General features: G+C 37.3%; 1 protein-coding gene across 1 annotated transcript in view; it reads left to right on the top strand.

Annotated features, from left to right (window-relative positions):
* The window catches only part of LOC145674953 (guanine nucleotide-binding protein G(f) subunit alpha-like), a 179498-nt gene that overhangs the window by 18094 nt on the left and 146724 nt on the right, over positions 1-14680 (top strand). The window contains exon 2 of the mRNA XM_081745252.1: positions 12078-12237. Within this exon, the coding sequence (XP_081601378.1) occupies positions 12078-12237 (160 nt within the window). The remainder of the gene's footprint in view (positions 1-12077; positions 12238-14680) is intronic.

Below are 14680 nucleotides of genomic sequence, written 5' to 3' on the forward strand. Positions count from 1 at the left end.
ACACTGAACTTGGGCGGGTAAACTGGGACTATCTTACAGGATACAATGATGTAGACGAAGCTGTTAAATGCTTTTACGACACTATATATAGCATATTTGACCGCTGTGTTCCAAAGAAAACAAAATCCTCGCAAAATTATCCAACGTGGTTTACTCTGGATATAATTAAGAAAATTAAATCAAAAACATATCATCATACGAAATTAAAAAAGAGGGAGGGGAGTAAAAGTTTCCATCAACAAGAATTCAATAGATTACGGAGGGAAATTAAAAACGAGGTACGGAATGCATATAAGAATTTTGTACTAATGTCCGAGGCATCCTTAGAACAAAATCCATCCGAATTATGTAATTTTGTAAAAAGTAAGACACGGCATTTAAATGCCGAATTCATGTCTAATAATAGTAAAGAGATAAACAAAGACGACGAAATCGCTAAGGAGTTTGCGGACTACTTTCAGTCTGTATACAGTAGAAGTAAAGACAATACAACAGAACAGTTAGTGTGGGTAGATAACGGTCTAAATATACTGCGTATATCATCGATAGAAATACAGGAAATTACTAATATAATAAAAAAGATGAAATCCAAAAGAGCAGTAGGACCCGATGGAATCCCAAGCTATATTGTAAAGAGTTGTATAGATCACTTCCTAACACCGTTGAAAATCATATTTAACCTGTCAATTAAATCAGGAAAATTTCCTAATGAGTGGAAAACAACGAGAGTTTCACCTATCCCGAAATCGAATAATAATAAGAGAGAAATTAAAAACTATAGGCCCATTTCAATCTTAAGCACCTTTGCTAAAATTTATGAAACAGTCTTATACCAGCGGATAATAGCACACGTGCGACCATCTATATCAGAATCACAACATGGCTTTCTTACAGGCAGGTCAACGGTCACAAATCTTAGTCTAATATCTACCTTTATAAGTAAAACACTAGACTTGGGGGGACAAGTAGATGTAATATACATAGATTTCGCGAAAGCGTTCGACAGCGTAAATCATAATAGATTGCTCAGCAAGCTTAAACAATTTAGCTTCAGCAGCGAACTTATTGATCTATTTAAATCTTACTTGGAAAACAGAAAACAATTCGTTGTGTACAAAGGGCTCAGAAATAAAATGGAAGAAAGCATCCAAAACATGTTCCAGTACATTGAGAGCAGAAAAAATCCATATATTGTGAATGGTGAAGTGAAGCTTCACAGCCTTCTAACCAATGAGTGTGTCCCGGAATCGAGTGCTAAGAAACTTTTACAATTTTTGATGACTGCCGAAGAAGCTTTTGCCACATTCCGACAGGAAAGGTTTATATCTCGCTCGAAATCACTGATGGCACCCATTCACAGACAAAATCTTCCCACATTTCGAAGTATAACACAACCTAGCATGCAGATGAAAAAGAAAACTGTGAGAAGCGTTATTAAGGATCAATTACTGGTTCAAAGAAAAGTAGAAATTGCCAAGGAGAGAGGATTGTCGATGGCAGAAATTCTTAGTTATGATATTTCACCTTCACCCGTACTAGATGAGAACGGCGCCACTACGAAACCCTCAAAGTCTCAGCTTATGAATATTTTGATAAAAAGATTAGATACCACGGCCATAAATTTCCAGAAAAATGATCCTCTCGAAACCTGTGTTGTAGTTGATGCAATGAACCAGTTTCGAAGACTGAAAGTTAAAGGAAATGTCACATTTAAAGACTTGTTCACATCACTTAACATCATTGTAAATAATGCCTGCAAATTCAGCCGTGTCGACTATGTGTTTGATATCTATCTTCCAACATCAATCAAAAGTGCTGAGAGGGAAAGAAGATCTTCTGTACAGCCACTACCATTGACATCAATAAACATTACCACAACACTTCCTGTACAGATGGACAGATTTTGGGCATCATCTGAGAACATAGTTTTGATTCAGGCTGCTCTGGCTGAATTTTTGAAGACAGTTACAATAAATCAAGATTGGGAAACTATTCTCAGTGGCGTCTTGCTTGACGGTGGCCCTATTCCAGCTGTATCAATCAAAGATAAGAGATTCACGGAAATATCAGGAACTCTCAAAGTAGCTGTTGAGGAGACTGACATACGCATTAAACCTCACGTTTTCCATGCGGTTAAGCATGGGATGCAACGCGTTGTAGTGCTCTCAAATGACACAGATATGTTTGTTTTACTGATTCATTTTTACAAGATCCTACATGAAAATGGACTTTCAGAATTATGGATGCGAAAAGCGAGATCCGATATTATACCAATTCACACACTTGTCAATGAAATAGGTGCAGCAACAGATGCCCTTCTTGCAGCACACTTTCTTACAGGGTCTGATGTTACCAGTAAGATAGGTAACAAAATGTCCGCTCTTAAGGCAGAACCGGAAAAGTATCTGTGCAAATTTGGACGAAGTCTTCCTCCAAGTGCTGAGTGCTTGGAACTTGCTGAGTGCTTGGAACTTTCGAATATTTGGTCAGGGTTGTAAAATCAGGCTCAAGATCTAAGACATTTGACACTCTCCGATTTGAAATTATGAATCAAAGTAGTCTTCATAGCTTACTGGAATTACCTTGCACCAGTTCGTCATTACAGGGTCACCTAAAAAGATCCTTTCCATGGTATATTCGTATTCTACAGTGTTAGGCGCAGAAGAACCATTAGATCCAACGCATTTTGGATGGACATACAATGCAGATGATTCATCGCTCACACCGGATACTAGCATTAATGAGCTACCAGATGTTATTCGAACATGTACTTGCAAGAGCTGTTCTACAAGACGATGCAAATGCCTAAAAAAACTGTTAGTTGTACGACCTTCTGTAAGTGCAAAATGATTTGTAATAATCGGTAACGTTATGAACTATAACTCAATCCATGTAGACAAAATATGCAACGAACTTATTAATAACATTTAATTAGTTGCCCTCAACAAGACCGATCAAGATATTTCATCACAGGGTTGTAAGAAAACCAAAATCAAGTAATTTCATAAAGCTTTGTTATATTATAAATACGGTGCTTTTATTATTATTTGTATTAGTGTACTAACTTTATATCACTTTTAATTATATTGCTTTTTTTCTACTGAAATTGTTGAATTATTATTTTAACAACCACGATTTATTATTATTATTATTATTATTATTATTATTATTATTATTATTATTATTATTATTATTATTATTATTATTAACCATTTGCACTTTTACCTAGAAATCTCACTGTAAGATCTTAGAGTAATTTATCAGCATTAAAACTTGTGCAGAAAAATCATGGATAGTTTTGCTGTAGCGCTTAACCTTTCTTAACTTAATCTGAAGCCAAACACCTTGAGCTACTAAAATTTCAATAACTCCGTCAAATTTAAAGATAGAGAAAATATATTGGTACCGTTGGAAAGCTCTTATTATGCTCTATCCCGTTTATTTCAGGTACGTTTATGGTATCTCTTATAGTTTTGTAGTTATCTTCGAATAAATGATAATAGTGTACCAAAAAAAATCGAAATTTCGAAAAACCTGCCGCCATATTTAAAAATGGCGGCACTATGTTTCGACGTTACGAATGCTTTTTGATTACGGTGTTCATTATCTTGAATTCGGTGCAAGAATGAAGTTTCTAGCTTCATTTAATGATGAGATATTCATGTTTTAGGTAAATATGGCATTTTCGCATGGCCGCCATATTGAATTTCCAATTTGCCAACTTATGCCCGGGTTGCCAGATGATCACCCAAGATTTTTTCCATCACTGAGATGTGTCTTACTTGGATCTGAAGAGAAACTTAGTCCACCTCAAAATTCCTACGGCTCTTATGGACAGGGACTGGACTAATACAGACCCTGTCCATAAGACCCGTAGGAATTTTGAAGTGGACTAAGTTTCTCTTCAGATCCAAGTAAGACACGTCCCAGTGATGGAAAAAATCTTGGGTGATCATCTGGCAACCCGGGCATAAGTTGGCAAATTGGGAATTCAATATGGCGGCCATGCGAAAATGCCATATTTACCTAAAACACGAATATCTCATCATTAAATGAAGCTAGAAACTTCATTCTTGCACCGAATTCAAGATAATGAACACTGTAATCAAAAAACATTCGTAACGTCGAAACATAGTGCCGCCATTTTTAAATATGGCGGCAGGTTTTCCGAAATTTCGATTTTTTTGGTACACTATTATCATTTATTCGAAGATAACTACGAAACTATAAGAGATACCATAAATATACCTCAAATAAACGAGATAGAGCATAATGAGAGCTTTCCAACGGTACCAATATCTTTTCTCTATCTTTAAATTTGACGGAGTTATTGAAATTTTAGTAGCTCAAGGTGTTTGGCTTCAGATTAAATTTAGTAAGGTGAAACCAATCTCCTCATGATTTTCATCCAAAGTAATAATTAAAAATCGGCATCGCCTTATTTTTATGTAGACTGTGCCAGAAAAGTACGACTAAGATCTACTGTAACCTCCATATACATTGTGAAAAACCATATTTGTAGTTGAGATTCAAAAATGTAAGAGAGCTCCCTCGTGGCTAAGCGGTTAGCGTACGCGCCTTTGGCGTGGGAGACCCGGGTTCGATTCCCGGCGGGAGTTCATGTGGTTGGGATTCCACGTTAATCAGTAGGTCCACGTCTCATATAGCCTCGCTGCTGAAAAGGGATGCTAAACTAAAATCACCTCACATCACCTCAAAAAGGTAAGAACATTCTTCGTTATTTTTTGACACGCCCTTTTAAAATTTATGGTTTCGTTGGAAGTAACACTGGTTTGGTAGTAATGAATGGGGTTTACGTTAGTATATAACATTTTAAGGAGGTGTGTGTGTGTGTGCAGGGTGTGAAATGTGCGGAGAAATGAGGGGGAAAAGTTACTTTTCAAATGGAAATAAAGGGAATTTAAGTAAATTTCACTTTTTCGTGACCTCAAGTGGGGGAAAAATCCATTTCAACCCTCTTGTGGTTTCGAATCTGTGTGTGTGTGTGGGGGGGGTAATATTATGAAGTCTCACAAAATGATGCTGTGTAAAAGTTAGTAACATTTTGTCCTGAGGGTTGCAAACATTGGTGAGTAATGTTTACACGAGGATGATAGTGCAAAGAATGTTTATCTGCTAAATGTGTGTAAATAGTGGGTAAATACTTTAAATCTATGAATTTCGAGTGGAACAGGTAGTTTATTTAAGTCAGTGGAATGGCTTTTTTGATATATCTTCTGCGTGTTGGAAAAGAAATAAGTTCTCCAAATGAAAGTAATCAAGTTTCGTTTTGATTACATGGACGATTGTTGTTGTTCTTACTCCAAAGCCTTTGTCGCAATGTTTGCAACAAGCAGTGTTCAAAATCTTGGTTTATATTACTAACTAAGGAACTTCTTTAATAATTTTATCACTATTCAATAAGGGACATTATTATAATTAAATCCGCATCTTAATTAAAATATTCCTTGAATTTTCACCTACCAAAGGAATTTTTAAACGCGTGATTTTGGTGTAATGTTCAAGTGTTTAACCCACCTACACGTTAAATGTAGGCATTGACATTTTGTTTCTTTTTTTTCAGTACTCAGCTGACCCATTTATTGAAATGAATGATGATGAACATCCTGTTGGCCTACAATTAGGCCGTGGAAGCGGAAGCCGAACAGAAGTGGATGGTTCCAAATGCATCATATGCCAAAAGCATAAGAATAAAGAAAAAACCACAACTACAATAGAAGGAAGACAAACAGTCTTGGATGCAGCTGAAATATGGCAAGATGAGACCTTCCAGCGAATCAGTGTCCTTGGACGAGATTTTGAGTTCAAATATCATTGTCCAAATGAGTGTTACAAAAACTATACTCATAAAAATCGTTTGCTGAAGAAGAAGCGAGAGAACGAAGCCAATCTGCAAGTAGAACCAAAGAAAGACGTCATGGAAGATTCGTCAACATCAAGATATAAAAGATTAAGAGGGGACGTACTGTCTCGTAACCCTCCATCTCCTAAGGTGGATTCTGCCAGTCTTCCATGTATTATTTGTGGAAATTTGAAACACAATAATATCAAAGAAAAATATCGAATAAGTGAAACGAATCGTGCTAAATTATTCCTTGCAGCAACTTTGTACTTCCAAGATGACGTGTACACGAGAACTTGTGATAACATTATAACAACATAACAGCTGATAACATTATTCAATAAAGCTGGGTTATCAGTCAGCTATAATGAAGTTATGGAATCTCGTCATAATCTTGCACAATACACTATGATGGCATGCTCACAGAACCTTGCACTTCCAAGTCATTTTGTCAGTAGTAACTTTACTGTAGGTGCTATGGATAACTTTGACCACGAAGAGGCAAGCCTTTCCGGTCTACAGGGTACGCATGATACTGTTATGGTATTATTCCAGAAAACTGCAAGTGTAAATCCTAGTAAGCCACAACTATCTGAAGTAGCTCTTAACAAACTCAGAAAACGAACTGGTGTCCTTTTACCATGTCAACAAATTAGAGATTATCAGAAACCATCAACACCGCTGAACATTCCACAGGATCTTAAAATCATTGAAGATGCTTACACTTTGCCGTGTGATGAGATAAAGAAAGAAGAGGTAGTGATAAGTATGTTGCAAGCTGTTGGAGGATTGACAAACAAAAAAACATTGACATGGTCTCAGGCACGTAGCCAAGGGGTGGGTCCGGGGGGTCCGGACCCCCCCTTCGAGACCAGAAATAAAAAAATTATGGAAGAACGAAACAAAAAGAAACAATAAATAGGAAGAATCAGCGTTAAAAATAAAGATAAAATATAAAGCTAAAAATAAAAATAATTTTTCGTAATCGCATCCTTCCAGTATCAAACATGTTATTTCAGAAAAGGTTTTCTACTGCTCCTTTAACTTGTCATTTGGAACAGACAGTAATTGACGGAATAATAAAACAAAAAAGCTATGTGGAAAGCAAGCCCTGTTATCATTTGATTCAACAGAGAAAGGAACGCAGATATTATAAAATATTTTACAAGACAATATTGGATACGTACTTTTTTAAATAGTTGAGAGCATAATGAAAGGAAAATTGTTATATTTGGATGAACAAAAGAAGGAACGTAGATATTGTAATTTTTTAAAAACATATTTTTATAAATATTCTTTTATTCGAGATTTCTTCATAGTTTGTTACTAAAATACTTACTAACATGCATGGGCGCCGATCCTGAGGGGCCGAGGGGGCCCGTCCCCCACAGGTCATGTGGGCCCCCTTGTTGTATTTATGAATATACAATGTATTGACATAATTTGAATGCAACTTGTCTTAAAATATTCATATATGCCTTCTGCATCTGAATGGACCCCCCCAATTTACAGAGAAATCGGCGCCCTTACTAATATGTCATAATTTTAAAGTCTTAACATACTAATATACAGTGGCGTATTTACGATTTTGTTTCGGGAGGGGCTTTGCTAACTTTCGGGGGGGGGCTTTGCCTGAAAATGTGAAAATTCTGCAAGATATTTCATATACTTTACTATAGTAAGTAAGATTTCGGGGGGGGGCTTAAGCCCGGAAGCCCCCCCCTAAATACGCCACTGCCAATATATGTTGCTAGTAAAATGTTTAAATTGATCAAGCCCCTGGTGTGATAACCACAATATTTCATATCATACTCCCCCCCATTACGAAATCCTGACTAAACGAACCAATATATGTTACTAGTAAATTAGTTTAGAATAATCGAACTCTGGTGTGATAACCACAGTATTTCATATCTCGGACCCCCCCTATTACGAAATCCTGTCTACGTGCCTGCATGGTCTGGAATTCATGATGTTATTTCAGAAGCTGGTGTTCCACTACAACAAGTTGGTTTTCTCCCTATTTTGCCTTATCCAGTAACATCTTATGATACTTTATATTCATGTATGAAAAACTTTCAAAGCTTGCTTTCAGTTCTCGATCAACCAGCTCTGCCAATTTCATGTGATGAAGGCGTTTTTCATAATGCAGCAGAAATTCAGTTAGTTTCAAATGAATTTCCAAACCTAATGCTGCTCTTGGGATCTTCCCATATGACCAAAATTTTACTTTGTTGTATTGGTAAGTACATAAATGGGAGTGGATTAGAAAATGTTCTCATCGAAAATCACGTGTTTGGTGTTAAAGTTGCTGAAAGTGTCTTTCAAGGGAGTAATTATTTAAGGTCACTCAAAGGAATGTTAATGTTAGCAGAAGTTGTGGAGAGATTAAAATGGAAAGCATTTTTGCATACTTCTGACGATGATTATCAGTTATCTACAAGAGTTGCAGAAGTTCTTACTGCTATGAATCACTCAACAACAGAAGATGCGCAAGCAAAGTTTAAAGAGCTGATTGCAGCATCACAGGAAGTTTTGGAAGCCTTAAATGTTTTCACTGAAGAGCAGATAAGGATGTCTGAGCAGTGTCAATTCCTTGAAGGGTTCTTACATCTAATGTCTTTTAAAGAACCTCATAAGAGCTGACAGAGAAGGTAATTGGAGTCTCTATCTTCAAACACTAAAATATATCCTTCCAGTTTTTCAGGTATTTGACAGAATAAACTATTTGAGATGGGGTTCACTATTCTTTGAGCAAATGCTGAATCTTGAAACACGCCATCCTGAAATATATAACAAGTTCAAACAAGGACATTTTGTTGTACGAAGGACAAGTGGAAAATTTAACGCTGTGGGTATTGACATGGCTCTCGAACAGACAATAAATCGTTCTCAAAAATCAGGTAGAGGGATTATTGGCCAAACAAAAAGGAAGGAATATATTGCAGAATGGGAGCTTGCTTACCATGAAGTACTGCTCATACGAAAAGCATTTCAGTCTGTTCTTAATGTTATACGTGATTATGAGTTAAAAATGCATCATGAATTAACGGGAAGGCTCAGGAACAAAATGGAAGAAAGCATCCAAAACATGTTCCAGTACATTGAGAGCAGAAAAAATCCATATATTGTGAATGGTGAAGTGAAGCTTCACAGCCTTTTAACCAATGAGTGTGTCCCGGAATCGAGTGCTAAGAAACTTTTACAATTTTTGATGACTGCCGAAGAAGCTTTTGCCACATTCCGACAGGAAAGGTTTATATCTCGCTCGAAATCACTGATGGCACCCATTCACAGACAAAATCTTCCCACATTTCTAAGTATAACACAACCTAGCATGCAGATGAAAAAGAAAACTGTGAGAAGCGTTATTAAGGATCAATTACTGGTTCAAAGAAAAGTAGAAATTGCCAAGGAGAGAGGATTGTCAATGGCAGAAATTCTTAGTTATGATATTTCACCTTCACCCGTACTAGATGAAAACGGCGCCACTACGAAACCCTCAAAGTCTCAGCTTATGAATATTTTGATAAAAAGATTAGATACCACGGCCATAAATTTCCAGAAAAATGATCCTCTCGAAACCTGTGTTGTAGTTGATGCAATGAACCAGTTTCGAAGACTGAAAGTTAAAGGAAATGTCACATTTAAAGACTTGTTCACATCACTTAACATCATTGTAAATAATGCCTGCAAATTCAGCCGTGTCGACTATGTGTTTGATAGCTATCTTCCAACATCAATCAAAAGTGCTGAGAGGGAAAGAAGATCTTCTGTACAGCCACTACCATTGACATCAATAAACATTACCACAACACTTCCTGTACAGATGGACAGATTTTGGGCATCATCTGAGAACATAGTTTTGATTCAGGCTGCTCTGGCTGAATTTTTGAAGACAGTTACAATAAATCAAGATTGGGAAACTATTCTCAGTGGCGTCTTGCTTGACGGTGGCCCTATTCCAGCTGTATCAATCAAAGATAAGAGATTCACGGAAATATCAGGAACTCTCAAAGTAGCTGTTGAGGAGACTGACATACGCATTAAACCTCACGTTTTCCATGCGGTTAAGCATGGGATGCAACGCGTTGTAGTGCTCTCAAATGACACAGATATGTTTGTTTTACTGATTCATTTTTACAAGATCCTACATGAAAATGGACTTTCAGAATTATGGATGCGAAAAGCGAGATCCGATATTATACCAATTCACACACTTGTCAATGAAATAGGTGCAGCAACAGATGCCCTTCTTGCAGCACACTTTCTTACAGGGTCTGATGTTACCAGTAAGATAGGTAACAAAATGTCCGCTCTTAAGGCAGAACCGGAAAAGTATCTGTGCAAATTTGGACGAAGTCTTCCTCCAAGTGCTGAGTGCTTGGAACTTGCTGAGTGCTTGGAACTTTCGAATATTTGGTCAGGGTTGTAAAATCAGGCTCAAGATCTAAGACATTTGACACTCTCCGATTTGAAATTATGAATCAAAGTAGTCTTCATAGCTTACTGGAATTACCTTGCACCAGTTCGTCATTACAGGGTCACCTGAAAAGATCCTTTCCATGGTATATTCGTATTCTACAGTGTTAGGCGCAGAAGAACCATTAGATCCAACGCATTTTGGATGGACATACAATGCAGATGATTCATCGCTCACACCGGATACTAGCATTAATGAGCTACCAGAAGATGTTATTCGAACATGTACTTGCAAGAGCTGTTCTACAAGACGATGCAAATGCCTAAAAAAATTGTTAGTTGTACGACCTTCTGTAAGTGCAAAATGATTTGTAATAATCGGTAACGTTACGAACTATAACTCAATCCATGTAGACAAAATATGCAACGAACTTATTAATAACATTTAATTAGTTGCCCTCAACAAGACCGATCAAGATATTTCATCACAGGGTTGTAAGAAAACCAAAATCAAGTAATTTCATAAAGCTTTGTTATATTATAAATACGGTGCTTTTATTATTATTTGTATTAGTGTACTAACTTTATATCACTTTTAATTATATTGCTTTTTTTCTACTGAAATTGTTGAATTATTATTTTAACAACCACGATTTATTATTATTATTATTATTATTATTATTATTATTATTATTATTATTATTATTATTATTATTATTATTATTATTAACCATTTGCACTTTTACCTAGAAATCTCACTGTAAGATCTTAGAGTAATTTATCAGCATTAAAACTTGTGCAGAAAAATCATGGATAGTTTTGCTGTAGCGCTTAACCTTTCTTAACTTAATCTGAAGCCAAACACCTTGAGCTACTAAAATTTCAATAACTCCGTCAAATTTAAAGATAGAGAAAATATATTGGTACCGTTGGAAAGCTCTCATTATGCTCTATCCCGTTTATTTCAGGTACGTTTATGGTATCTCTTATAGTTTTGTAGTTATCTTCGAATAAATGATAATAGTGTACCAAAAAAAATTGAAATTTCGAAAAACCTGCCGCCATATTTAAAAATGGCGGCACTATGTTTCGACGTTACGAATGTTTTTTGATTACGATGTTCATTATCTTGAATTCGGTGCAAGAATGAAGTTTCTAGCTTCATTTAATGATGAGATATTCGTGTTTTAGGTAAATATGGCATTTTCGCATGGCCGCCATATTGAATTTCCAATTTGCCAACTTATGCCCGGGTTGCCAGATGATCACCCAAGATTTTTTCCATCACTGAGATGTGTCTTACTTGGATCTGAAGAGAAACTTAGTCCACCTCAAAATTCCTACGGCTCTTATGGACAGGGACTGGACTATGATTATCTTATCTTTGTGGCAATGCTGGTGATCTCTCTTTCAATTGGCATTTTCTACAGCTTCTGTGGAAAACAAGTAAAAACGGCAAATGAAGTTTTGTTAGCCAGTAGGAAAATGAAGGTCTTTCCAATGGCAATGTCACTATTAGTAAGGTACGTGTAACGTATAAAGTAATATACTTCAACCAGGCACTTGCACAGGAATTCAGGAGGGCTCCAAAGCTTTTCCAGATTCAATTTGAGAATAAGTTATATTAAAATTTGTAAAATTACCCCCTTTTATTAGACTAAATTTACAGGAAAGTCTGGATTTTGGGGGTTCAGACCCTAGGAACCATTCCTTGTGTACGTCCTTGACTTCAACAATTACTTCGGAAATAAATTCTGTGTCGAAAAATAATATTTGCTTACTATATTTGCAGTGTATTCTCAACTGTTGGTTTCCTGGGCGTACCAGCAGAGGTGTACCTGTACGGGACACAGTTTGCTGCGTGTTTGATATCTGCAATATTATGTGCACCAGTGGTCAGTTATAGTATCCTGCCTGTTATATACAATCTCGAAATAACATCTGTTTACGAGGTAAGGGGAATTTCAAAAATCTAATTTTAGGGTAGGATCAGAAGTAATATGTTTGGACGTGAAAACTGCTTTAAACAAGGCTCCTTCAATAAATAAGCGGAAAAGTTGTATATAAATCTAAACTACAGCCGTAATTATCAAGGGCGCCCATCAAGGGGGCAAGGTGGGGCGTTCGCCCTCCCTAAGAGGAAATTGTACTTGGGAATATCGAAAACCCAATAGAATTTTTACATTAGTTACAGCAAAATTTGAAACGTTGCTTGTACTTGCCCCGCCTTGGAAACCACAACATGGGCGCCCTTGGTGATTATTACATGTTTGATATTTCTTGAGCATCTTAGAGGTATTCATAACCGGGGCTGACATACAGTGCCACGCACAGGACGCTGGAAAATGAACAAACAAGAGGTGGCACTGTTACAGGATTGTTCTAAGCTGGAGTAGCGAAATTTTGTTACATTTCTTCAGGCATGAGACCGATACAAGTTCCCCTCTGTATAAGAGCCCAATATGGAGACAACTGTCTGAATCTTAATGAGTCGAATTCATGTTTACAACTGGGCTGACAATGAGATCAAATAGGACATAAATTGTTCGTATGCAGACCCGATGAAGGTTCAACAGAGTGTGAAAAGTTTTGTTAAATAAGTTGTGTGTACTATATGAAGGACAGGAATCGTCCATCGCCAGCTGCTGCAGTGCTCTCTCACTTCCCTTCAGCCACTCTCAACTAGTGCTGTTGAATTTTTGTGACATTTGCGGTTTTCGGTTTTTGAGAAAACCGATTTTCTGAAAACCGAAAACCGCAAATGCGGTTTTCAAAACCGAAACCGCAAAAGCGGTTTTCAAAACCGAAACCGCAAAAGCGGTTTTCAAAACCGAAACCGCAAAAGCGGTTTTCGAAACCGAAACCGCAAATGCGGTTTTCAAAACCGAAACCGCAAATGCGGTTTTCGAAACCGAAACCGCAGATGCGGTTTTCAAAACCGAAACCGCAAATGCGGTTTTCCAAACTGAAACCGAAAAAGCTCTTTTCGAAAGCGAAAGCCGCCCGAAACCGTTTTTGCGGTTTTATAAGGGATTGTCCTTTTCAAAGCAGAAACAATGTTTGCTGTTTTTAATTACACCTTTTAACAATTGTGAAAGCATCTATCGATCGAGACAAATGTATTGATTTATATGTGTGTTTTAACTTTTTTTATTTGCTCCAAGACTATTATGGTAATAGTGCAGCACAGTGCGAAAGGGATAATTCGATGGTTGTACAAGTCACAGCTAAATTAGGGTGACAAATACTGACGTTCGATCCTTAGCTTTTTTTTTTTTTTTAGTTATTTCTTTGACGACACTTTCAATGTACTTTTCGGCTGCAGGGAAGCAAACTGGACCCCACCTGATTTTCATATATGTTGTAAATTAGACCACCAGGAACACGTATCTGAAGGAATTTTGACATTCCGAATTTCGGAACTCGAGATATTCGAACATCAAGTGAAAACGGAAGCAAACTAGACCCCAACTGATTTTTATATATTTTGTAAACTAAACCACGAGAAACACGAATCTGAAGGAATTTTGACATTCCGAATTTCGGAACTCGAGATATTCGAACATAAAGTAACCAGGAAGCAAAAAGGACACCATTTGATTTTTATATATTTTGTAAACTGGACCAAAATTAGCAATTATCTGAACGAATTTTGACATTCCGATTTCCCGATCTCGAGATACTAGAACTTATACAGTAGTTTTATGTAACATGTATAAAAGTAACGAAGAAAGTTCTGTCGCTTTTTGACCTATCACTTAGAGCATCGATATGTCACCAAAGACGTACCTGGAAGATCAGAAATAGTATCCATCAGTATCAATGACCTTCTGCCAACGTTCGGAATGGGCATGGATTCCTTCGCGGTAGAACTTGGTTTGCCGCGAAGCGAAGAAGGTATCAAGTTCATTTAGCACCTCTACTACGGAGTTGAACTGGAGTCCTCTAAAGTGAGTGTCCAAGGAAAGGAATAGGTGATAACCGGACAGTATAATGTCCGGACAGTATGGCGGATGCAATTGTGTTTCCCATTCAAGGTGTAGGATGGTGTTCCGGCTCATTCTAGCTATGTGGGGCATAGCGTTGTCCCGTAATGGGGGAACCCCTTAGCGATTGAGAAGTGTTGGCTCCAGGGTTTTGAGTTTTTCTTGAACACGGCTCAACTGCTGACAGTAGACAGTTGCATTGATGTTCTTCTCTGACCGCCCGGTAGCAGTTTCCGATGCACGATGTCGTGAGCAGTCCACCAAACACACAGGATGACTTTCTGCTGCATTGCTGATTTCAGCTGTTTTGGAACCGGTTCTTGGGATTTTAACCAATGATGACGGCGCCGTGGAGCTTCGTACAAGACCCAGTTCTCATCACATGTCAACATCCTGTCCAGAAATGGCT

Source organism: Thermobia domestica, chromosome 18 (assembly GCF_964235325.1).
Source record: "Thermobia domestica chromosome 18, izTheDome1.hap1.1, whole genome shotgun sequence".
NCBI lineage: Eukaryota > Metazoa > Arthropoda > Insecta > Zygentoma > Lepismatidae > Thermobia > Thermobia domestica.